General features: G+C 38.8%; 4 protein-coding genes across 7 annotated transcripts in view; all 4 read right to left on the bottom strand.

Annotated features, from left to right (window-relative positions):
- LOC108083457 (rho guanine nucleotide exchange factor 10) overlaps nucleotides 1-3,969 on the bottom strand; it is a 77,146-nt gene extending 73,177 nt beyond the window's left edge. Inside the window, exon 1 of the mRNA XM_017179227.3 lies at nucleotides 3,886-3,969. The gene's annotated coding sequence lies outside the window, so the exon portion shown is untranslated. The remainder of the gene's footprint in view (nucleotides 1-3,885) is intronic.
- Nucleotides 3,970-8,286: 4,317 nt separating this feature from the next.
- On the bottom strand, nucleotides 8,287-10,933 carry LOC138929268 (GATA zinc finger domain-containing protein 14-like). The gene is made up of 2 exons (XM_070288666.1): nucleotides 10,787-10,933; nucleotides 8,287-10,724 (listed from the first exon to the last, which is right to left on the bottom strand). The coding sequence occupies exons 1-2, from the start codon at nucleotides 10,809-10,811 to the stop codon at nucleotides 8,425-8,427; spliced, it is 2,325 nt and encodes a 774-aa protein (XP_070144767.1). The 5' UTR covers nucleotides 10,812-10,933; the 3' UTR covers nucleotides 8,287-8,424.
- A 788-nt stretch (nucleotides 10,934-11,721) lies between these two features.
- ppk23 (pickpocket 23) lies at nucleotides 11,722-14,856 on the bottom strand. Its single transcript, XM_017179132.3, has 9 exons — nucleotides 14,468-14,856; nucleotides 14,069-14,368; nucleotides 13,912-13,993; nucleotides 13,572-13,854; nucleotides 12,851-12,989; nucleotides 12,571-12,781; nucleotides 12,287-12,487; nucleotides 11,875-12,230; nucleotides 11,722-11,807 (listed from the first exon to the last, which is right to left on the bottom strand). Exons 1-8 carry the CDS (start codon nucleotides 14,854-14,856, stop codon nucleotides 12,111-12,113), a joined length of 1,725 nt encoding a protein of 574 aa, XP_017034621.1. The 3' UTR covers nucleotides 11,722-11,807; nucleotides 11,875-12,110.
- A 2,081-nt stretch (nucleotides 14,857-16,937) lies between these two features.
- Ankle2 (ankyrin repeat and LEM domain-containing protein 2) lies at nucleotides 16,938-23,906 on the bottom strand. 4 transcript variants are annotated; one of them, XM_017179395.3, is made up of 9 exons: nucleotides 23,770-23,906; nucleotides 23,382-23,595; nucleotides 20,708-20,890; nucleotides 19,917-20,653; nucleotides 19,706-19,849; nucleotides 18,281-18,958; nucleotides 17,767-18,213; nucleotides 17,587-17,699; nucleotides 16,938-17,524 (listed from the first exon to the last, which is right to left on the bottom strand). In XM_017179395.3, exons 2-9 carry the CDS (start codon nucleotides 23,560-23,562, stop codon nucleotides 17,026-17,028), a joined length of 2,982 nt encoding a protein of 993 aa, XP_017034884.1. In that variant the 5' UTR covers nucleotides 23,563-23,595; nucleotides 23,770-23,906; the 3' UTR covers nucleotides 16,938-17,025. The 4 variants fall into 4 exon arrangements, with proteins under 4 accessions (XP_017034884.1, XP_017034886.1, XP_017034885.1 ...); XM_017179397.3 differs by having other exon boundaries at nucleotides 19,917-20,629; nucleotides 23,770-23,905; XM_017179396.3 differs by having other exon boundaries at nucleotides 23,382-23,580; nucleotides 23,770-23,893.
- Between the last annotated feature and the right edge of the window lie 23 nt (nucleotides 23,907-23,929).

The raw sequence follows: 23,929 nt of genomic DNA, 5'->3' as shown, positions 1-23,929 counted from the left end.
TTTGTGCTTCGATTCGATTTCTTTGCGGGGCTCTAATAAAGTCAAAGAACTTAGACTTCATATTTTCTCCCTTGCCTGGGATACCCCTCTCTCTGGTCAACCGCCTCCTTTTTTGTATGAATGTTCAATTCAAATGACAGCCGTTTAATGAATGCTCCTCCAACGCCTGTTGCGGATATCGGGAACCGCCTACCCAGAGAGTCATTTATAATGTTACGCGAATCGCCAGAGATATCCTCAGCGAGATCCCGTTTCCTCCGGTACAGAATCTTCGCTCCTTGCAGTAGCAAAAATTTCACGATCGTGCCGCACGTTTTGTGGCCTTATTTACGAATGTACTCGTTGGTACAGATATTTGTACACAAAGAAAAATATATACTATATATTCAGAATGGATAGTACCTTCACTATGTCAACCTGATCATTAATTATGATCACTTAATTCTGTAATAGCTTTGGTCTAAAACCCCATAAAACTCTTCATTATCTAAAAGATATTTTAAAAATTTCGAAATATATATCCCTTTCACACAGTGTACCCTTCTAAAGCCTTAACAAGTTGCCGATTGGCCTGATCTGAGCTCTTAGCCCACTCTTAGCGCGCTCTTAACCCTCTACCGCCCCGGCATTGTTGAACATTAACTCCTCTGCCAATAATCATAATAATTTACGACCACCCAACACCGGGGCAAACGTATCTAAAGTGGTAGAAGCTTTTTGTAAGCACTTTGTTGCCGTTGCCGTTGCCGTTCAATTTCTGTTCCATTCGATTGGCCCCCAACCATAGCGGCTAAGGGGGCGTGGCTCATCTGTACGGAGCAGACAAAAAATCAAAAAATTAAACTCCATCATTTTATATGCAAATATTTGGGAATATTAATACCTAAAAATATCATAACTCGGCCAAAAATTAAGAAATTTCATACTAAATTTTAAAATGTAAGATATCAAGAAATGTTTGCCATTTTTTTATAATTTTAACTATAACATATCAACATTTATTAAGCAATTACAAAAAAAAAAAACAAAACAATATCTCCGGCATGTCTAAATTGATTCGCCAGTTGATGCTATCGGAAATGACACCTTCACTTTGTTGCAAACTTTTTGACTAAAACTATAATATCCTGAAAGGGCATAATCTATATTTAAGAAATTTAATACCGAAAACCACATTCAATCACCTGTTCTTTGCCTTTTCTACCAACAATTGTTGGGTGGCGCGAAAACCCTCTCCAACGAGCCGTGATCAAACCACAAATGGATGGGGCGTTCCTCAGTTCCTAAAAGCCCAACAATCACTGAAGTCAAACTTTGGGCAAACTTTAGTTTTGCACTCGATCGACGTCTAGACACATTAGTTCATTGAGCGAGAGATGAGGACCGTGAGTAAACCAACATAAAGCCACTTGAAACAAATACCTGTGAGGCCCCACAACAAAAAAAAGTTTATAATAAATAAGTAAAGCAATTAAAAACAACATTTCTATGGTATTGAACAATACTGAGCAAACAATAAATAACAAATAATTCCCATTATATTCTAATAAATGGAAAATAAAGCCTCAGCAATAAGTAAGACTCTAAATCTCTGCAAAAACCTTTACATATTGTTTTAAATATTATTACAATTTTAATTAAAGACGCATTATAACTAATATTCAACAAAATCTTACAGTAAGTTACATATTATAATTAATTATTTTAAATAAATAACACTGTAATCCTCTGGCTCTTAGGCTTTTAGCCTTTAAATTATGTTTTAAAAATTTTTTAAATTTTCATTAAAGACGCTTTATAATTTATATTCAACAAAATCTTTGAATAAGTTTCATATTAAAATTAAAATTAATTTTTTAAGTATTTAAAACATTAATCTCATTAATTTTAGTCTGCTAGCTTCTGGCTAGTTCACCTCCCACCACGCTTTCCAGTTAAAAATTAATTAAACACTCAGTTTCAAACTCTTTAAAGTTGCTCTTGTCAGTTTTTAAGTTGCACTTCCCAGCAGCAACGCCTGGAAAGCCAGAGTGAATGAAAAGTGTTTACAACACGCTGATGAAGTGCGGTAGTAGAAGCGGGTGACAAATAGGCAAACAAGCCAGGAGGTTGCGCCTGCCTGCCTGGCAGGCACAATAAATAAAAATGATTTCAACAAAAACAAAAAAAAAAAAAAACAAATACAAAAAACAAGAACGAAATGAAGCGATTACACAAATTCATTTAAATTAAAATGTTTTCAAAATGAAAGTCATGCAAACAGCAGCCGCAAACAGAGAGGAGCCATGGACAGGACACACAGGACTTACACAGGCACTGTCTGAGAATGAGAATGGTGAGGGACCAAAAGCTGGACCAGAGCTATGTTTACACATTATCCACTCTACATACATATATACGCCAGATGTCAGTTGTCGAGAGAACCCATCGACCCGAGACAAAGTCAAACGTTTGCTGAAAGTCAGCAATTCACTAAAATTGAGCAGAGGTTGCTTTTAAAAGAAAAGAAACCATAAAAAGAATGCAATTTAGTTTACATTTTTCGACTATAATTTAAAAAAATAGATATATTTATATTAAAGCGGATATTTATAAGCTAAAGCTTTTTTTGCATGCTCATAAATCGTAATTCATACTTTTTAAAGCTTAAAAATCCTGGTTGTGGTAGGTATTTTTGCACAGTGCACAAAAGGGGTAACTCCCCATGTGGTAAAGGTTAGAACTAGGGGAGGCATTCCCAATTCAGTGGTCAGCAGAAGATTCAGGTACCTTGGGATGCCTTCCCAATTCAGTATGTAGTAAGCAAAAGATTCAGGTACCTAAATTTATGCTCCACTTCATTCATTGCTTACGAGAATACTTTCTTTTTTATTTTATTATTATTTTTATTTTTTTGAACCTAATATAAAACAAATATAAAACTAAGGTTGAAATTTAATTATGCGCATTCTACAAGAAGTTTCGCCAGCCCTTTGTCCAACATCTATGTATGTAAAATGCGATAAAGACCCATACCCACTATACTTTCTCATTTAATGTTGATGAAGTTGAAATTAAATCCCAGGCTAATTTATCGTTTTATTTTAATGGCGGAAATTGTTGATTAATTTCGTTTCCCACTCACTCACTCACCAATGGAATTGATGGTTAGACGGGAAAGGAAAAGGCTGTGCTATAGGAGGAGGATCATTAATGAGGAGGCAACAATGTTTGCTCTGACACTGGAAAGCACACATTTTATGACACAACTTCGCTACTACTTTCTTAACAAAGGTGAGGAGGATGCTGATGAAGTGGCAAAGAAAAAAAAATGCTAATTAGATACGCCCACATCGATGGATAAGAAAAGAGCAACAGTTGTCGGCTTACTAAATTTAAGACACTGTTCTGCTCCCTTTCTCTCTATCAGAAAGCCTTACACATATCCTAAAACCATACTTTCAATCTTTCAATCATTTAATATAATAAAATAAGCTTAAGCTAAACATAAAACAAAGGGGAAAGATGTTTAAATCAGGATGCTGTATGTGCATACGTTGGCAAAGTCCTTTTAAATAAGAGCGGCAGTTAAATGCCATTGAAGTCAACTCTAGTGCAAAAGTCAATGAAACTTTTATTACCAACATACCGCACATTACCACCCACACCCACACCCACTTGATGGGCCCCCACTTCTTGCCACTTAGCAGCCGGATAAAGTGGCTAACTGTGGTGGTTAGTTAATCCAAGCCACAAAAGAAGAACTGCTTTTATTTCAAGCTAAACTTGCGTGCAGCAAATAAAAATAAACCAAGAAAAAAGGATGTACGACACAAGTCAAGAATGACCTAACACAAGCAGTAATATACATTAATTTTTAAGCATTTAAGATACCCAACAACTTACCTCAAATTAATACATTTTTGTCCTCGTTGTGTTGCTTTAGATTCCAGCAGTAAAAGTAGTTCCAGTCTTGGCTAAAATCCCGTTTTAAGTTTTAAGTTTTTGGTTTTTTTTTTTTTTACTTTAGCTAGTTGGTAGTTTTTTTTAGATTTTATATAACTTCAGCATAGAATTTGTATAATTTTTTTGCTGACTTGACAAAAGCCTTAAATATGAATTTGGCTTTATTGGAATCACATTAAGTGGTAAGACATTTTTCGGTGGCACTATAATTTTTCGATATTTTGGTTGCACAGCCTTGTTTCTGTATTGTGGCGTTGTATTCTGCTATTTGGTATTCAATTAAAATCATTCGTATTTCATCAAGCTTTTATTAAGCAATAATTTAAAAAAATTGATTAGGTTTAAGCACAACATTTTGTTGAAATTAAGTTTTGTTTTATTTGTTATAAATTATTTATTTTGTTTTGTCTGAGAGCTGTAAAGAAAATAAAAAACAAATATTAAGCAGGGTTCTGTAAAATAGTCTATATAATACATAAAAAGATTTTTCCTAGTATAAGAACTTACTGACCATTAAAAATAAAGAAAATAATCAGTTGGGAACGTTTGAGATTACATATATTATAAAAATATGCTTTATCTAAAATTGAGTTAGTTTATGAGTAAATAGCTATGGACAGTAGAGACTTACTTTTTTTTTTAAGCACTGTGCTCTGTGAGAGCATTCCACAAATATTTCCCAGCTTTTACCGATTCGTAAACAAATCTGCAAATTTAATAACCACACCAGTAAGTAAATTCGCCATAGTTTTAAAGACAAATTTACCTGCGAAAATATGCAAATCTGTCTTTGAATTAAGAAAACAACCAATCCGAAAAAAGCGCCCTAATTCTGAGAAAAATTTAAAAATTAACCCTAAACAATTTTTTTTATGGAGTCTTGCCATAAATTTATGGAAACATTTTCTTAATTCCAGAGCAACTTTTTTAGTTTTAAGGCGATTTATTTTATAAATAAATATATAACTTCATTATTCCCATAGAATGCTTCCTTGTTCCCATCCTTTCCTATTCCCCAGTTCCACTGTTCCTCTATGGGAATGAAAAAGAAGGCCTAGGGGCATACAGCACAAGATATGCAAAGTGGCAGGAAGGGAGAAAGAAGGTAGAGGAGAAACTTGAAAGCCAAAGCGGATTGCCATTACTTAGAAGCGCGTTTCAAGCTTCATTGGGCGCTTGGAAAAAGAAACGCGTGGGAGGAGTAGTGACTAGTAGTGGGTGGCGAAGAGGGTTGGAAATTGTATATAGGAAGGGTTCGGAAGTTTTAATAAGAAATTCTTGGAGCCGAGAAAATTCACACATATGTATACACTAAGCTACATAAATTTTAGAAAATATACGACACATAATATGTAATCTTGTAAAGTTTTCATTTTGTTGACGCCAAAAACCAGTTGGCATTTTACGCCTCAAATAAATGGTATAGAACTTGGCCGATTGGTATGAGGTTGGACATTCTATCTGCTGGCGTTAAAAGCAGAACTGTCCAAGCCTTCTTACACTGCGATCATGTGGATGTTGTAAGGAGTGCACCTAAGATTCCCAAAGATTTGGAAATGGGGTATCCCCTACCCTTAGTTTAAAATTAAAATTTTGTTTAATTTTTTTTAAATAACATTTAGAAACGCCAAAGGGTTTACTTTCCGACATACTACCCCAATTTTATGTGATTTTCTTTGGAATCGGAGAACGATAACCTTATAACTACGCGATAATTATGACGCACTCACTTAGTTAAACGCACAAGTGTCAAGTTTTTGGCGGTTTTTCCGCTTTGCGGTCGGGTGGTGTGCTTTTTATTCCTCAAGTGGCAGCTGCCACGTGACCGCAAATGTCCTGCGGCATTCGTTACATGTACTTCGGTTTAAGTTTTTTCAGCATGTTCTTCGTATTCCCCATACTTTTGCACTTACACTTCAGCGACGATCAGTTAGCGGCAAAGACATTTTGTGAGCAAATTAGCCACTGCTGCAAGAGCGCCAGAAAAAAAAAATTTATTCAATTGACTTCGAAACTAGTTTGGCACAAAACAAAAATCGCAAAAACAACACACAACAAAAAAATAAAGGAGAACCGCACACACACACACACAAAATTATTATATGCACATGTATAAAATGTAACTTTTTTGTTATGTTTGTTGTTGCTGTTGTTTCAACAAGTTGTGGTGTTGTTGTGTTTTCGATCGCGCCTCAAACCGAAAGCTCTTAGCTCTTCTCTGCGTAGCACTGTTTTACCGCGCCGTACGCCTGGAAATTGAAAACGGAAAGCAGGAGACAGACGTCCTCGCGCGAGCATCACCGAAGTCCAACTGCGGGGAAATCCCACGGACGACAACGTCGCCAACTGCGTCCGCAAATGCAGTTCCACAGGGACACTCGCGCCCAAAATAGCAGTGGCTAAGTACGAGTCTAGGGAATAAATTGCAATTTAATTTAAAATTTCATTGGTAAGTTTTTTGTTTGTAATTTAATATATAATTCGTGGGAATTAAAAACATATTAGTATACATTTATCCAATTCAAATAATAAACGAAACATTTTAATATTGTAATAAAGTTGATTAAATGAAACTTTAAACATTTAAAAACAGATTTCTATACCTTTGCCCCATGCTGTACTCCTGTGTGTTTGTGTGTGTGTGGTGTACGAATATAGTGCAGATGGAAGAAAAGGAACAAGAACTTGCACCAACAAAAAAAACACACCAAACACCAAAGACAGCAAAAACTACAACAACAGGCATACATTGTGCACTGGGCAGAGGAGTTTTAGTAGTAGCTCCAATCAGACAAAAAGCAACTAGCGGCTTGCTGAGCGCCGCTCTCTTCCACTCTCTGTCTCTCTCGCTCCTTCTGTCATCTCTCCCCAACAAACGGCGCTGGCAGAGGCAGCGGCAGCAACTGCGGCCAGAGAAGGCGTATTACGTATACGCAAAGAACGTAAAAGTTAAACCGGCATTTTGTTTTTGGTTTGTTAGGCGCGCATGTTTTGAGCCTAGCAAACAACACAGGAGCGGCAAAAAAGAGAGGGGGCAAAGGAGTCAGAAGGGGGGAATAAGGACACAGGTGTGTAACAAACAACAAAAATTTATATTATTTGTCATTTATATTCATATTTTAAACTAAGTAATAAAATTATCACATTTTCTTCCTTAATATTTTGCAAAAATAGAAGTGGCGTAACGGTTAGGCCCCATCACCCTGAGAGTCCTTGAATCCGCTCCTGAATTTTTTTGCATTTTCGCGCGTGCAAGCTTCTGCAGCAGCAACAACAACCACCAAGCAACACAGAACCGAGGGAGGACGAAGAGGAAGGGCCAGGCAACGTAACGTGACTGAGAGAGCACTCGGCGGGGCATTGGTTCCATATGTGGCTATGTGTGTGTGCGTTGGTGAGCTGCAGCTGGCAGTGAGCTTTGTACTTTATTACTGGTTTTCAACTCACTGAAATATGTGGAGCGTCGCTTGATTTACTCTCAGTGCAAGGCCAACCGCGAGCGGGAGAGCGGAAGAGAAGTAGTTGGGGCTAGGGGGAAAGCAGCGTAAAAGGAGCGACTTTCTTCTTCCAGCTGTTTCTAAAAGCTTCCCTCTCTCTCTATCTATATTTCTCTCTCTATCTTTTTCTCTGTCTCTCTCAGCCTTGTTGGCTTGCCGGCTGGGGATCTCGCCACCCCATTCTCCAAGTCAGTGTCCCTATCCTCTCACACCCTCACCAGCTGTTGCTTACCCAAGCCTGGAGTCACTGAAAGAAAAAAGTTATGTCTCGGGTAATGCGAGGTGTAAGAATGCAAACCAAATAATTTAACCAGCCTTAGGATATTTTATCATCTGCAAAACACACTTGATCTTTACTATTTTCAAAACACAAAAGACTTAGAATTGGCTTCAAGCTCTTTTGTTTTCAGTGCACACACACAGGACCGTATAGTTTATGGCAATTTCTTATTAATAAGAGGCTTTTATGTATAGCCGGGAGTTAGTGCCATCCCAGAGGCGACATTAACATTAATAATAATAAAATGTGTTATTGCCTAGAACAAGAATATTTCTGATTCTGCTTCTTCGTGTTGTCCTGCTCGATGGCAGCTTCTTCAACCTTCGTTTTCCTTTAACCAGTTTGCAGTTCTCCCGGATTTCTGTCATAGGTGTAAATCATTTTCTAATCGCAGCCACCAGATCACATGCACACGCATCAACCAGCACACACACACACACACACAGAGAGAGACATAGCACACTGAGATAAAAATACTAGTAGCAAAGGCATTTTTGGCACAGTTACCGATGATACTCCCCATGATGCTCAAAATGATATTCCTGAAGATAATATTTGGTTTATTTAACATTTTATTTACACCTTATTGCTTGATATCTTATAAGGATTTCAAAAAGGTAATAGCTTGATTTGAAGACTAGTTCCTTATTTCCGTATAAAAGGTACGTTTTTTTAGACATCATTGGTACGGGTCCTGATCTACTACCAAATGTTACTCATCCCCGCATCCGTGGAATAAGAATTCGACAATCTGCTCCACTGTGGCCGTTTCCTCCGAGGAACCGACGTGGATCTCCAAGCTTTCGGTCTCCTTATTTCGGGATTCTTATTTCGGTCCCATAGTTGTTCATGCGTTTCTTCACAGTCACGAATTGCTTTCAACGAACGGCAAAGAGATCTGGAGCGCTCAGTCCTCGTCTCCAAATCAGTTGTTTTAGAAGGTCGATTTGTAATAGTCTTTTTGTCGGAAAGTATATTTGTATGAGTTGTGTTGGAAGGTTTTTTTTTCTCAGTTTTGTTGGGTGGTGTAGTTCTATCAAATGTGTTGGATGGTTTGATTTTATCAGTTTTGTTGGATGGTGTAGTTCTATCAAATGTGTTGGAAGGTTTCTTTTTATCAGTTTTTTTGTAAGATGTATTTATAAAATATATGTAAGTTATAGCTATATCATTGCTTTTGGAACGTAAATTTATATCTTTTCTGTTGAAAGGTGTATTTATATCAGTTTTTTTATAAGATATACCTTTAACAGTTGTTTTAGATGGTATAATTATATCATTTTTGTTGTAAGATATATCTTTATCAGTTGTTTTTGATGGTATAATTATATCATTTTTGTTGGAAGGTATATTTATATCAATTGTGTTGAAAGGTATATTTGTATCAGTTTTGTTGGAGTGTCTATTTAGATCATTTTCGTTGGAAGATATATTTGTATAAGTTATGTTGGAAGGTATATTTCTTTCATTTTCGTTGGAATGTATACTTGTATCAGTTGTGTTGGAGTGTTTATTTAGATTATTTTCGTTGGAATATATATTTTTATCAGTTGTATTAGATTGTATATTTAGATCATTTTTGTTGGAAGATATAACAGTTATGTTGGAAGGTATATTCATATCATTGTCGTTGGAATGAATATTTGTATCAGTTATGTTGGTAGGTAAATTTAGATCAATTTTGTTGGAATGTATATTTGTATCAGTTGTGTTGGAAGGTATATTGATATCAGGTTTGTTGGAAGGATTATTTATATCATTTACGTTGGAAGGTATATGTGTATTACTTATGTTGGATGGTATAGTTGTATCAGTTTTGTTGTAAGATATATCTTTATCAATCGTTTTGGATGGTATAATTATATCATTTTTGTTAGAAGATCTATCTTTATAAATTGTTTTGGATGGTATAATTATATCATTATTGTTGGAAGATATATCTTTATCAGTTGTTTTAGATGGTATAATTATATCATTTTTGTTGGAAGGTATATTTATATCAATTGTGTTGAAAGGTATATTTGTATCAGTTTTGTTGGAGTGTCTATTTAGATCATTTTTGTTGGAAGGTATATTTGTATCAGTTATGTTGGAAGGTATATTTCTTTCATTTTTGTTGGAAGGTATATTTGTATAAGTTGAGTGTAAAGATATATCTATATCAGTTATGTTGGAAGGTATATTCATATCATTGTCATTGGAATGAATATTTGTATCAGTTATGTTGGAAGGTATATTCATATCATTGTCGTTGGAATGAATATTTGTATCAGTTGTGTTGGAAGGTATATTGATATCAGCTTTGTTGGAAGGATTATTTATATCATTTACGTTGGAAGGTATATGTGTATTACTTATGTTGGATGGTATAGTTGTATCAGTTTTGTTGTAAGATATATCTTTATCAATTGTTTTGGATGGTATAATTATATCACTCTTGTCGAAAGATATAAATTTATCAGTTGTTTTGGATGGTATATTTGTATCCGATGTGTTGGAAGATATATCTTTACCAGTTGTGTTGTAAGATGTATTTATCATATATATGTAAGATATATCTATTTCAGTTTTGTTGGAAGGTATTTTCTTATCAATCTTTTTGAAAGATATATTTTTATGATTTTTTTTAAGAGGTGTACTTGTATCAGTTGTGGTGGGAGATATATTTATATCAACTACGGTTAAGGGAGTATCTGTATCAGTTTCTTTAAAAGGTGTACCTAAATCAGTTTTGTCGTGAGGTATATTTGTATAAGTTATGTTAGAAGGTATGTTTGTGTCAGTTGCTTCGGAAGGTGTATCTGTTTCAGTCGGTACCAACGTCATATTCAAGTGTTGTGGATCATTGAGTGCCTTCGACTCCGAATCAATCTTAGGGGATCCACGCATAAAAGTAAATATTTGGTGGAGATCCTTTGCGAACTCGTCAATACGTTCCTCCATTTTGCGACGTCCTTCATTTATCTCTTCGATACGAGCCATCGTCTCCTCACTGATAACATCTTAAAGCGAATAGAAGGGTTATGAATTTAATGGAAAACATTTCCCATCTGCTAGAGCTTACCTTTATTTCCGCTTTTGTCAGACATCGTTATTTGATAGCTTTTATTTCAGATAATATTAAAACCTTTTCGTTACTGCTACAACAGAGAAGAAAATTCTTATAATGAATTCCGAATCTCGAACGAGCTAGATAGTTGTGATTGATGACTTCAGGGGTCACTAGATACTGACTTGAAATGAATGAAACAGAAAAGAATGCTTAAAATCTTGATATTATAAAGATTACTGTGCTTCTAAAGAGACATAAATAAGTTACTAGGCTATATTCTCTAGGTTATATTCTCTATAAGCTGCCAGAATGATATCAGATATGACCTTGGTCTTATTATCCTATTCTTCCTTGGGGTGCTTGCTTATCCCGTTGATTTCTTCAGTTCTTCTCATTGTCATCCCATTTTAATATTTTATTTTGTTCAAATTCATATCACTCCTGTTTTGTATAGCTTCTTTTCTCCCAGTGAAGTCAATAGTCCTAGGAATTAACAATGAGCTGGCAACGATGTTAACTGGAAAATGCTTTTCGCTTTTCGCTGAGCTGTGGCTGAATGCCATTTGGGAGTGAGTTTTTGAGGTATGTACGCTTTCGTCCTCGGCCCCTGGGACTTTGGGAGCCAGAGTTGGAGCAGTAGCTGGCGCTCGAGCTGAAGCTGGAGCTGGAATTTGGAGATGGGTGCTTTGCGGGCTCTGTGGGTCGGCGGTTGGCGGTTAGTTGCCTCCGCCTCCACCATTGGGGTGCAATGAACCCGCCGCCGTTAAGTATGCAACACGGGACAGAAGCTTAATTGGTAGCCAAATCCGTCGAAACAAATTTTCCACCATTCGCTTTCGTTAGCGTATATAGAATAATTTATTTTTTTGCTTGTGCACATACAATTATGTGGTGTAAATAAAAAATAAAAATAAACAAAAATCTGGGAAATTAGAAGCTATTTACTTTCCGCAGCTGCTCATATGTGGTTATTCAATTAAATCCTTCAGGAAAAGCCGGTGCTGGGTTTAAGTACACATTTTCCCATATATATCTGGCATAAATATATCCTTTAATTGTTATTCAAGCTGTTTTTAATTATTAAGTTGCTTTAGTCTTACCTAATAATCAATTTTATATGTTTTAGAGTTTAGTATTTCACGGAGGTCTGTTTTTATTTAAACATAGTTTTCTGTTTCTTATAATTTATGTAATGGTTATTGTAAATATCCTTGCATTAAAAACAAATTATATAAACTTCATTGAGTTTTCTATATAGCTAAAAGAAGTTTCTTTGTCCTTGAATAAAAGCTGAGGTATGTTTTTTGTTTTACTTTTAATGTTAATAATTATAGCTTCAGGGCATATATTGTGAATGATCGTAGGTCGTCCAGGGATTGCTTATATTGTTGGTGTATCCATGGTCGGGCAAAACTTTGGGCGTGCGATAATAATTCTTAGCTTGGTTAATATAATCCTGAAATTAGTTTAACTATATATAACTTCATTCCATGCACACAATTTCACACCTACCTTTTCGTTTCTCCTTTGATGCACCCACAAAGGACCCTGGGATCCCAAACTCTGGCCCTCAATGGCTGGCTTCACCTGCACCACCGCCGATGTGGGCTTGTCACCAAAACGAGGCTTCGAATGTGATCTCAGACTCAACTTGAGGTCTATGCTGGGTGGTGGCTCCCGACGAATCCGCTCCTCGATCTCGTAAAGCTCTTGCTACAAATTTGGGAGAGTTAGTATTATATTTCATAATTAAAAAAAAAAAAAATAATAATAATACTTGAAACCTTGACACTTACTCGATTTTTATAGACCATACAGCAGGCGCGCAGTGTAAAATAGTAGATAATCTCCACGCCCGAGAGTAGAGAGAATCCAAGAAAAAGACTGGCAATTCCGCCAAAAGACACCAGCAGATCCACCCAGCCAAAGAGAACCTCACGTTTGTACCGGATAATGGGCCAGGTAAGGAACTCCACCAGCACACCTGTGCTCTCTGGCCGGTCCACACTGAGAAAAAAAAGCCAAGAGAAAGTTATATCAATGGTATGCTTGGAGCAGAACGCTAGGAAAACTAACATTTTGATGAGCTTGTCAATATTAAATACGGTCTTTGAACAGCTAAGCTCACACTGGAGGCAGTCCTTGATATTAGTGATGTTGGCCTTGAACTCATTAAGGCAATCCAGGTCCTTTAACATACACATGGGTACATTGACTGAGGGAATAAAACAATCAATCAGGCAAACATTATCATTCAAGTCTTAGCAAAGACAATTAAGCAATTAATAAGATGCGTAACGCCAGGCGATTTCTTTGTACTCCCTCTCTTAAAATATCGTTTAAAAAAAGTGAGACAGAAGAAGATTGCTCTCTCTTATGTGCTCATAAATTCTATAGCATTCTAAATCTGCCTAGCTGTTGTTGAAAATGCTGATAAAAAAGAAAAAGAGAAGAAGATTGCTATCTCTAATGTGTTCTAAATCTGCCTGGCTGTATACGCACTTGCTGGTTCTGTGTGAAGCACATTTATTTTTTAAACTTATTACTCCCTCCCTTGAAATGTTGTTGAAAATGCTGATAAAAAAATAAAGAGACAAGAAGATCTCTCTCTCTCTCTCTCTCTATCTCTCTCTTACGTGCTCTAAACTCTCCAGCATTCTAAATCTGCCTGACTGTATACGCACTTGCTGGTTTTTTTGTGTTTTTGTTCAAGCAAGAGGCCGTCGTTAGCCTGTTTATTTCAATCAAAGTACATGGACGTTACGCATCTTATTATTTATACCTTGTTTGGCCTTACCTATGGGCTTGTAAAACGGCGGATTGCACTTGCAAAGCTTAATGGCCTTGTTCATGCGACACTGCTTCATGCAAGATGAGAAGGTATACGCATCCGGGAAGTAATTGAGCTTGACCTCATCGCTGAATATGCATTTCCGCTGACCAATCGATAGCTGGCGGGCATCATCTGTGGTGTAGGTATTCTTCTTGGATATTCTCACCTCCACCAGCTGACTCTCCGACCAATCGATCTGGGCATTGAAGTCAGAACCGAAATACTCCTCGTTTGAGAATATGAAAATCTATTAAGAGTTACGAATTAGATCTTTTAAAATGGATGAAAAGCTGGCAAGACTCACCCTAGAAGTGCTATTGGGCACAAAGAAGAGCGCCCACTTTTTGTCCGTCTCATAGAGGTCATGTGGGGCGCCCGTTTTAACACTTAACACAAGAGAAACAGTAGAAAGAATAAGTAGAATAAATAAATTAATAAAGTAAAGTGCAACTTTAACTCACTCTTCGGTGGCCGTGGACTTGAAGCGGCTGTTGAAGGCATAACAAAAGCCATGCTCCGTGTAGATGGGCTCAAAGTGCTCACAGCAGGGTATCTCCTCGTCGCGATACTTGCAGGAGACAAAGGTGCTTTCGCAGCTAATGTGCGCCTCGAAGGCCCACTGCCGTAGGGTATTCTCCTCCAGTTTGGTTTTTGGTATCGACTGGGCCAGAAGTTTCGCATCGCCAATTCTCTCAAAGCTCAGCGAGGTGAGCACCTCCAGAAACGAGGTATACTTCGGCACCTCCTCTTCATCATAGTTTCTAATATCCAAAGGGGGTTAAGTTATATTTACAACTATTTAGTACAGTTTTCATGGAGCTAGGCTTAGTATAATAGATAGGTTAAAGGTCGATACTCACGCCAGGGTCTTGTATACAATTGCCTCGGTCCTGTCATGGTCAAAGGCCGCCTCCGGACAGACGACGGTGGTGGGAAATACAACATTCTGATTGTGAAAGTCCGTGTCCAGGCCAGTGATGGTGGGATTTGTCTGGAACTTCTCCCAAAGACTCATAATGATGACCAGAGCGGTGACCGCACCGATTGAGGTGAAGCAGAACCACATGAACTTCTCGCCAATGGGTCGACCCGATTCGGCAATATACCGAACACCGTGTAGAGTTGAGTTCTGGAAGAACTCCTTGGTCTGGTAGATGAGACTACGCCGGAAGATGACCAGTGTCTCGAGGGCGCGCTGACGCCGCCTGGATGGCATTTCCGCAACCGGATGGCGTTTCTCTTGCGGCATTTCCGTTTCAGGAACATCGCTCGCCGCAGTCCGAGCACTCGATCCAAAGTCACCGCAATGACTGAGCCAAAGCCGGAGGAGGGCTTCAGTTTCAGCTTGCTTTGGTTCTTTTTTTTTTTTTTGTTTTGGAATCGATGCGTGGGTCATTAGTGGCTGCGTGCGTTGGGGGCCTTTGCTCCATGTTTTGGCCCTAAAAGCCTTTCATTGTTTATGCACTGAGGCTTGCATGCTTTTGATTGAGTCTCGAATTGGGGCAGTTAATGTGGCCTATCTAGATGGCAATACTCTTTCCCAAAGCAGTCAAAAACAAATCAGAGATGGCTAAAATATTATTTCTTATAATTATATAGGAATGTTAGTCTAACTTGGAGTTCAACTTGAACTTGTTTCAAAAATATTTACCATTCGATATGTCAGAGAATTAGTCATATACCTGGTACACACAGGGTCCTTATAGGGTATTAGGGCTTAGTGTCAAACGGAAATATAGAAGAAAGCACGCTTTCCAGCCCCATCAACTTTATATGCAATTATATTCGGGATAAGCATTAAGTTTATATCTCGTTTTATTCATTTCAAGTCAATTTCCAGTGACCCTTGTAATTTACATTCAAAACTGGTTAGCTCGTTCGAGATTTCAGTATTCATTATAAGAATGTTCTAGGAATAAAATTTATATAATTTTTTTTAATGATTGCTATAAAAAAACGATGCCTGAAACAAGCGGAAACCAAGGTAAGCTCTTTCAGTTGGGAAAGCTATGAAACTTGTCAAATGTGTCAAGGGAGCAGTATCTTTGGAAATATCTGCTTGAGTACGGAATGGAATTATCATCTTAACTATCATACTATTAGAACCATCATATAATATTCCCAGCTTAGACTGAGTGGCTCAAAGCAGCTCTAAACGGATAAATGCCTGGATGAATAGCTGGTTTAATTGGTCAAAGCTGTCTGATCAGCTTCCGGCGCCGCCTCGCTTTCAAAAAAAAAAATTATATATATATTTAAAATAAAAGTAAATAAAATAAAATAATAAAAAAAAAATCATACCATGTTGTGGATGTTGTCCACTCCACCACACAACTTAAAATTCACTTTAGTCCACGGTACGGAGAAACTTCACAAGTCTTGTGTGAATTTCTGACACGGCCCAGACCCTCTTTGTTCCCCTACTGCACCCCCTAGCCTGGGCCGTGGAGTGTTCTCAAGTTTCACAAGAGTGCCAAGAGGGGTTTTTTTATTTTTTGGGATTTTCAGGACAAAAGAACCTGATGGCGGTGGTCAGATAATCGAGGCAACTGGCGCCAGTAGGGGATAAGAGCCTATCCCAACCCCAAAAGAAGCCAGAACGAAGGGCAGCTAGGAGGAACTGGAAAGAGTAAAAAATATCCTTAGGAAGGCATCCAAATCTTTCCCAGAGTTGTCTTAAACGTATTATCTTATGGTTTTATTTACCAAACATAGCTTTCGCCTGTTGCTGGGTATTTTAATGGTTGCATCACTTTGCCTTAAGCCTTTCTTTACCCCTCACCTGCAGGTGCTGGTAGTTTCGTTTCGGCTCGGTTCGGTCTCTTATCGGCGATCATTTGTCAAAGCCCTGCCAGTGAAAAGTGGTTCGACCACTGAGCAAAATGGGAACAGAAACCAATTTGTTGGCATCTCCTTTTCCCTTACCCAACTTCAAAGGAAGGGAAGCAAAGGGAAAGAGACTATTTTTATGTAAAACAAGAAAGGAAGCTAACTTCGTACGCCGAAGTTTGTGTAAGAATTGAGCCATTCAATATGAAAAAATTAAAGAAAATATATAAAAGTATTATATTATACATATAATTTGGTTTTTATGTTTATATTATAGATTTAAATGCTAAAAACACACACAAAACAGAGTTTTATTACTATTTACCTATACTTACTATGTTTACAGTTTGACAGTTACAGTTTTACATTCCCAGCTTTACATTTTCTCTACATTTACCGATCGTTCTTATGGCAGCTATATGCTATAGTCGTCCGATCCAGCCCGTTCCAACATATATATCAGTGAGACCAGAGAGAAGAATTTATAAAAAGTTTCATTCATATGTTTTTATACTTAATTCATAATTTATTTGAAATTCATTTAAAAATATTTACAAATTCCAACAAATTTACATAGCCAAACGCAGTCTCAGCGACCACTGCCGCTCGACGAGTCCAGCTCGGAGGTGGATCGTACCTCCCGGTATTTACTTAAAAGTTCCCGCATCTTGTTTAGCGGCGACTGGAATGTCTGCGCCGTCGGGAATGTCTGAGCCGCCGCGGCCAAAGATTCAAAGGACAAAACCGGCGATAATGAACTGCTGAAAATTCGCACTTCCGCTGCCGCTGCTGCTCCCACAGCCACTGCCGGTGGCTGAATACTGAGATTGGGGCTGGCTCGTCGCCCTCCTTTTGTTATTCCACCAAAGGAACCCAGTTTCGGAGTGGCCAGGATGGTACCGATGGGCTTGGGGGGTTTGATGATCGCCTTCTGGACATTCTTTGGCGACGGGAACAGTTCCAGCTCCGAGGCGGGGAAGCTCTCCATGTTGGCCCTCCAAGCATGGAGACGCGGGCGGGTTTCCTCATCCAAATTCACATTGATAATGGCATTCAGAACGTCAACATCCCGTTTCGTTGGCTCTTTGCTGCATGGAAATGTTATTAAATATTAAATGAATTAAGTGCGGGAACAAATGGTATTACCCACCCATATATATATAGTTGGTATGTCCATTGAGGCGTCATGCTCTCTGGCGGCGTTCCAAAGTTCTCCTCCTCACTGCTAGTCCCATCCTCAGTGGCAGTTTCTAGGCAGTCGTACTGCAAAGCATGGGTAAAAAATAATAAAATCTTGTGTACAAGATATTTTCCACACAAATTTACTTACAAATAAAGTCTTGTCGTTATCCTCAGATGCTGAGGCGGTGGTGGCAGCGGCAACAGCGGCTCGCAGGGATTCGGTGCGCTTGCGCCGACTGCTCTTGCGGCTGAGATTGTGCGGGACAACCCACTGGCAGGGACAGCTATGCTCCGCCTCCCAGGCGTTGATATATAGCTCCTCGGTATTGACAGCGTCCGGCAGCTGATGGAGGGCAGTGGTGGATCCTGGATTCTGTTCTAACTTTTGCAACAAGCTGCTGCACCAGCACCCCAAATGCTGTTCCCGTCCACGCTCGTCCGGGGCCAATAGCTTGAGTAATTTTCGCAGCATCTGGAGCAGAAGCAATCGCATTGCCACATTCACCTCCTGCGAGTCAAACACATAGCTGGCCACCAGGTGGGCAATGCGCGAATGCACCTTGCTAAAGTCCACGTGGGTAAAACGGGCGTCAATCTAAGAGTAATATTTTCATATATTGAAATCAATTTGGAAATAAATAATCAAGCCGGTTCTCTCTTACCATAAAGCTAGCAACTAGAGTCTTGAGTCTCTTCAGCTCGCTGAGCACCATGTCGTTGATGAACACCTCCTTGATGTTAATGATCAGGGTTTTGGTGATCCGTTTGGCAAACACCTGCAGCGACTTTTCCACACAGGTGTACGGCGTCTGGAATTCAGTGATGGTATTTGGCACAACCTCAGCGATGTTGGCCGACGATCTGTCCAGCTGCTGCTGCTGCTGCTCGCTGGCCACCACATTAAGACTTTGAAACAATTGGGCATGGTTCATCATGGCATCCTCCTTCTTTGCCTGCTCGCTTTTCGCAACTAGATGGCCCTCCAGTCGATCCAGTCCCTCGGGCGTTCGAATGTCCACGAAGGCATCAAGGAAGTCCCAGTATTCCCGCCATTGGAGCTGCTCCTGGCTGGCCAGCTGCCGACCGACCACCTCCAGGCCCTTTTCAATGTCCGAGTTCTTGATGTGCCGCTCCCGGTAGCTGTCTGTGTACTCGCCCACAACGATATGCGTGTCTGGCATCTTAACGATATCGTTATTGTTGCTCTCGTCGGTGCGTTGTGTCGGTGTTTTCCAGCGTTTATATAACTTGAAGGCCTTGTCACGGGACATTGGTCCCGCCAGGGCGCTAATGAACAATTGTGCACTGAAAAGGCCGTTTTCGTCCTTTGGCTCTAAGTTCTGCAAAAGCGAGAGGGAGGGAGAAAGAGAGAGAGAGTGTGTGTGTAAGAGAGGCATATTATAAATCATTTGGTGCACAACGGTGCATACTTTTGTTGGCGCAAAGCGGCTAAAGTTAGCTTAAGCCTTTAAAATCATTTTTATTTGTGGATTTCCGGCACGAATTACGAGCTATAATAGTGTCTATATTCGGGAAAATGCAACATATGTATATTCCATACGTATGACATTTTTTAAAATCTTGTTTATAGCTAATTTATTTGTATTATCTTCGATTCTACGATTTAACCATCTCAAAAGTTATACGATGATTGCTTGACAATTTCCCACAAAAAAATTTACGAAAAATACCTAAATTTTGACAGTTTATATGTATTTCTAAAATTCCAACCAAACTAATTGTGTTTGAAGGCATTGAATTAGAGCGAGACGAAGCTCGTCAATTGTATATGAATGTACCCTATATGCCCTATATATTCTCCTTATATACCTCATATTTACCTCATCTTATCCTCATATATTCCCCGTATATACCTCATATACTATGTATATGTTCCTTAAATATTCCTTATATTCCCCCTATAATAACAAGTTGACTAACGGCACACAAGTTTTTGCACTTTGATCTAGCTCCCTTGAAATTTTGTGGAAAAGCCACAGAGGGGAGAGATAAAGAGACTAGAATTAAAAATATAAACATTATGCATCTTGCTACTACTACTTCTTTGCTTTGTTGAGATCACTCACCGGTGGCTGTTTGGGTGAAAAGGGTTTACCCACTTCGGGTGGCAGTTCATTGGCCATGGACCTCAGCACGGGCACATAATGCGGATCGGACAACAGCACATTCAGTTTCCTGCTGGCCTCGGCCGTGGATCGCTGACAGATGAGCTAATTAGGTAATAATGACAAATAACAATATTAAATGATACAAAACATACAGACAGTAAAAACTTACATCATTGGGCTGCAGTCCATCGATATTCTCCAGCGAGGCATTGCACTGGGGATAGGCGAGAAGCACCTCGGCCACGTTCGCGTGTCCGTATTTAGCCGCCAGATGAAGCGGCGTATCGCCACGGACACTGTCCGGCATGTTCAGATAATAATCCAAGAGACTAGAGTTGAGGGTGAAGAAGAACGTGGGATTGGTGCCCTTTTTGCCCGCATACAGCTGCGAGAACTCCGGGTCCGAGATGGTCTTTAGCAGCAGCTCGGCTATTTTCGCCTGATTCTCCTGGGCACAGATGTGAAGTGCATTGTAGCGACAGCTGTCGGTCAGGCAGGTGGGCTTGTCGCCGCTGCTGATGAGAAAGCGAGGATTTTCCCATACAATTCGCTTCACTCTCTCCAGGTTGCCGAATTCGATCTGGCGGCGAAATTCCTGCAACTCCTGTTTATTGGGTGGCCAGAATTGAGTACGCTCTCCACCGCCGCCGCCGCTGCCGCTGCCCGACAGCTCCTGCTGATGGTGATGCTGATGATGATGCTGACGGCCATTGGAAATAATGCCATTAGGGCAACTGCCCCCCGGCGAGGATGTGGGCGAGCTGCTTATATGTAAGCTACCGTCCATGGAGGCAAAGCCACTGCTGCTTCCTATGGCCGAGTCGGAGCTATACGAATTATCCGCGGAATTCGGTGAGCTTTTATAGCCGATGCTGATGCTCTCTTCAAAAAGTAAAAAACAAAAAACTTATGTGATTTGTGTGTTGTTTTGGGTATTTTTATTTTTTTGGGTTTACTTACTGCTGCTTGGCGCCTTTGTCTTGAAAAATCTCTTGGGGGACTCTATGCTCTCGAACCCAAACTGGACGTAGCTCTTGGCCTGCTCCTGGTTGGGGAACTCTCGCAATCGGCCATCCTTGAATTGACGCAGGACGTTCAGTGCATGCATTTTTTCGGTGAAGATCAGCCAAAGCGGAGAGTCGGCTGCTCGGATGGTCCGATGGTGATCGAGGGATAAACCAAATAACAAATGAGTTAGCTGATCGGTCGGTCACGCCATCATGTGGGAAACGGCGAACGGCAAACGAATGGCGAATGTGTGAAGCAAAACAAAATTCAAAACAAAATGCGAGGTGGCGTTGGGTGGGCGGGCATTGGGAAATGGTGTATACATATGCGTGTGACGTAGTTGTTGGCACTATGTCGGCAAAAAAAAATACATATATATATTCCCAGAACAGAACAGAGCACGCACAATAGATGCAGATATATATTTTGTAAAATTCCAAAATAGTTTTTCATGCTTTGATTTTTTCTGGTATTACCTTTAGTTTTTAACTAGATCAAATATCCTTAAACATTTTAGCATCAACAGCCGAGACAATTTAGCCATGTTTATAATTATTTGGTATTTTAAAAGAAAATCGTATTAATTTGTTAAGGTATTTTACAGATCGACTTGAATTAATCGAAGAATAATGTTTTTGTTTGCTTTGCTTTTACGATTCTGCTTTTTGCTGTGTTCTGGGCAACGACTGTTGACTGTTGGCTGGGACAAGGCGAGAGGCAGGAACAAGATACGGAGACATAAACCCAGACGTCAACCACCCACAAGAACTTGATTAAGCCGAAGTTAATGTACTCTCAATATACGTATGTATGTATATTTTAAGAAGCCATAGGGATATGGTTTACCTTTCATGGATGAATATACTTTATCCAATTGAAAGTATATCCTTTTGGCCCATCTTAAATATGCCCTGCAAGGGTATAAATACAAACTGCTCTAGGCAGCCGGCAAAGCTATATATTTATAGTGAATATATTGGATCCGGGGACTAACTACAAACACACTCACTAGCTATGCGTACTTATTCCCACAGCTGGTATTATAAATAAAATGTTAAAAAATGATGTGAATTCGTGGCTGTCACATACAATTATTTGGGGTCACTTTGATACAATTTTAAAAATACTTAAGGTATAAAAAAAACCTAATGATGATATAGATATTCCTACATTAATGTTAAAAGTTTGGAGTTTCTTTACTTTTAAGAATACAACAAATGTTGAAAATCCGTCATAAATCAATGGTAAATTAAATATTTAAAATTCTTGCTTGAAAAATAAATCATTTTAATATTTATAAAATATTCCTAAATAATCATACTCCTAAAAACTATTCCAATTTCATTCTGAAATTGTACTTTAATTTAATACTAGCCAGCTTCGACATTCTATTTTAAATTTATATAATATTCTATTATAAATATATTATAAAACATAGATAATGTTATAACATCAGTATAATATAGAATTTTTTAGCAAACATTGGCTGTTTATTGACGCAATGCCCCGATCCTATCATTATGACCTAAGTTTGGCTGCACCACTTTTGTGGAAGTGAGGAGCAAGAGGTCAAGGTCCTAGTAATGCATCCCCACTTGGGATGGGGGGGGGAGCATTGGCTGGAATCAACGCTTAGCAATCTTTTGTCGCTTTCGTAAGCGAACTTAATTGGATTACACACGTTGCCAGTGAAATAAAAGAGCGGAAGCGGGACAGTTGCATTGAATTCGTTTAATAAATTGCAATTGTCTACCAATTGTTTATATCGAAATCGAATTTGCCGGCTACAAAAGGGTGCATTTCTAGGTTTTTAATTTATCAGAATATTTATTCAAAAATATTTCTGGCCATGGAAACATTCGCCCAACAAATAGTATTTACAAACAATACAAAATAAGGGAAATTTCCAATTCGAGAGAAGGAAATAAAAGCACCCTGGGGAATCAGGGAATTTCCTTGGGGTATTTTTAAAAATGTTCATAAGGTTGTAGCAAAAAAACATACTTCCAATTTCTACAAATAATCTATGTGAAAAATATACCCTATTTAGCGCTGAAAAAATAAGATCTCGAAGATAAATATCTTCAAAATTTAAATAAAATTGGAAACTTGAAGTAAACCGGAAATTTTACTTTTAAAAAATCCTGCTAATTATTGAAATCTTTTTGAAACTAGCTTAATTAAAAAAAAATATATATAATAAAAATATGCCCTATTTACCCCTGAAAAAAAAAATAAATAAAGAAAAAAATAATAATACTTCCCTTTTAAAAAAATATATATACAATCTTCGAACTTCAGGGATAAATATCTTCAAATCAATTTGAAAACTAAACTAATTATAAAATCTAAATTTAAAAAAAACCTACTAGAAAAAAATAAGCAAAAGATACCTTAAATCTTCTTGCAACTCACTCAATTAAAAAAAATTAAAGCAAAAAGTTCATTACTACGTGGCATCATAATCATGAATGTGCAACAAGCGTGCCGGGTACGCCCACCCACTTCCAGGGTATCACAAATATAGCAACAAGCGGTAAATAACTGGAACGCAGCGAACGCACTCGCTCGCTCACATACACACACAGGTTCACCGCAACACTTGCCCCATCTTGCTCACACTTACGTGGATAGTCGGAATCCTCCGCCGGCACTGCCGCTGGTCCCAATCCCGATCCAGGGCCAGGCCCAGATTTACTGGCATCCAGCGACTGTATCCTCACTGCCGCAATCGAGCCCGCACACTGCTCCGGCTTTCCTTCAAATACCGCCTTCGATGGCGGTACATAGACCGCGAAGTAGGACATCTCTCCAGATGCAAGATTCTTGACAATCAAAAACTAACAAAATCAAAAAAAACATTGAGGGGGAGGGTGTTTTGCTTGCCGCTTGTCACACGACGTCAATGTATGTAAATACAAAGACGCAAAACACCACGTACACGGGACTCGGAGCGACAAGTCTACGCCATTTTTGAAGTGCCCAAGATGGCGCTGCATCGGAGCTCCTCTTACCTTTTACTAAACCGTAAAACGCGTCTCATAGAACATCTAAAATCTCGTTGGCCGCCACTTTTGATGATATTAAATTTACAACTAACCTGGGGCGTCCCAAGCGGTGTGACCGTGCATTGGGCGATGGCAAAATACCAACCGGGGAGATGAAAATACTGAA

Source organism: Drosophila kikkawai, chromosome X, assembly GCF_030179895.1.
Source record: "Drosophila kikkawai strain 14028-0561.14 chromosome X, DkikHiC1v2, whole genome shotgun sequence".
Classification (NCBI taxonomy): domain Eukaryota; kingdom Metazoa; phylum Arthropoda; class Insecta; order Diptera; family Drosophilidae; genus Drosophila; species Drosophila kikkawai.
This window is presented reverse-complemented; position numbering and strand designations above follow the sequence as displayed.

What these genes read in the sequence shown, in the direction of transcription:
- LOC138929268 (XM_070288666.1), bottom strand. Translation starts at nt 10,811, where the DNA reads ATGTCTGACAAAAGCGGAAATAAAG. An exon ending in TGACAAAAGCGGAAATAAAG is followed by an intron (nt 10,725 to 10,786) that starts GTAAGCTCTAGC and finishes ATTCGCTTTAAG; the next exon opens with ATGTTATCAGTGAGGAGACG.
- ppk23 (XM_017179132.3), bottom strand. Translation starts at nt 14,856, where the DNA reads ATGCCGCAAGAGAAACGCCATCCGGTTGCGGAAATGCCATCCAGGCGG. An exon ending in GTATGGTCTATAAAAATCGA is followed by an intron (nt 12,488 to 12,570) that starts GTAAGTGTCAAG and finishes CCAAATTTGTAG; the next exon opens with CAAGAGCTTTACGAGATCGA. An exon ending in ATCAAAGGAGAAACGAAAAG is followed by an intron (nt 12,231 to 12,286) that starts GTAGGTGTGAAA and finishes AACTAATTTCAG; the next exon opens with GATTATATTAACCAAGCTAA.
- Ankle2 (XM_017179395.3), bottom strand. Translation starts at nt 23,562, where the DNA reads ATGTCCTACTTCGCGGTCTATGTACCGCCATCGAAGGCGGTATTTGAA. An exon ending in GACAAAGGCGCCAAGCAGCA is followed by an intron (nt 20,654 to 20,707) that starts GTAAGTAAACCC and finishes AAATCACATAAG; the next exon opens with TTTTTTGTTTTTTACTTTTT. An exon ending in TACCAACTATATATATATGG is followed by an intron (nt 17,525 to 17,586) that starts GTGGGTAATACC and finishes ATTTCCATGCAG; the next exon opens with CAAAGAGCCAACGAAACGGG.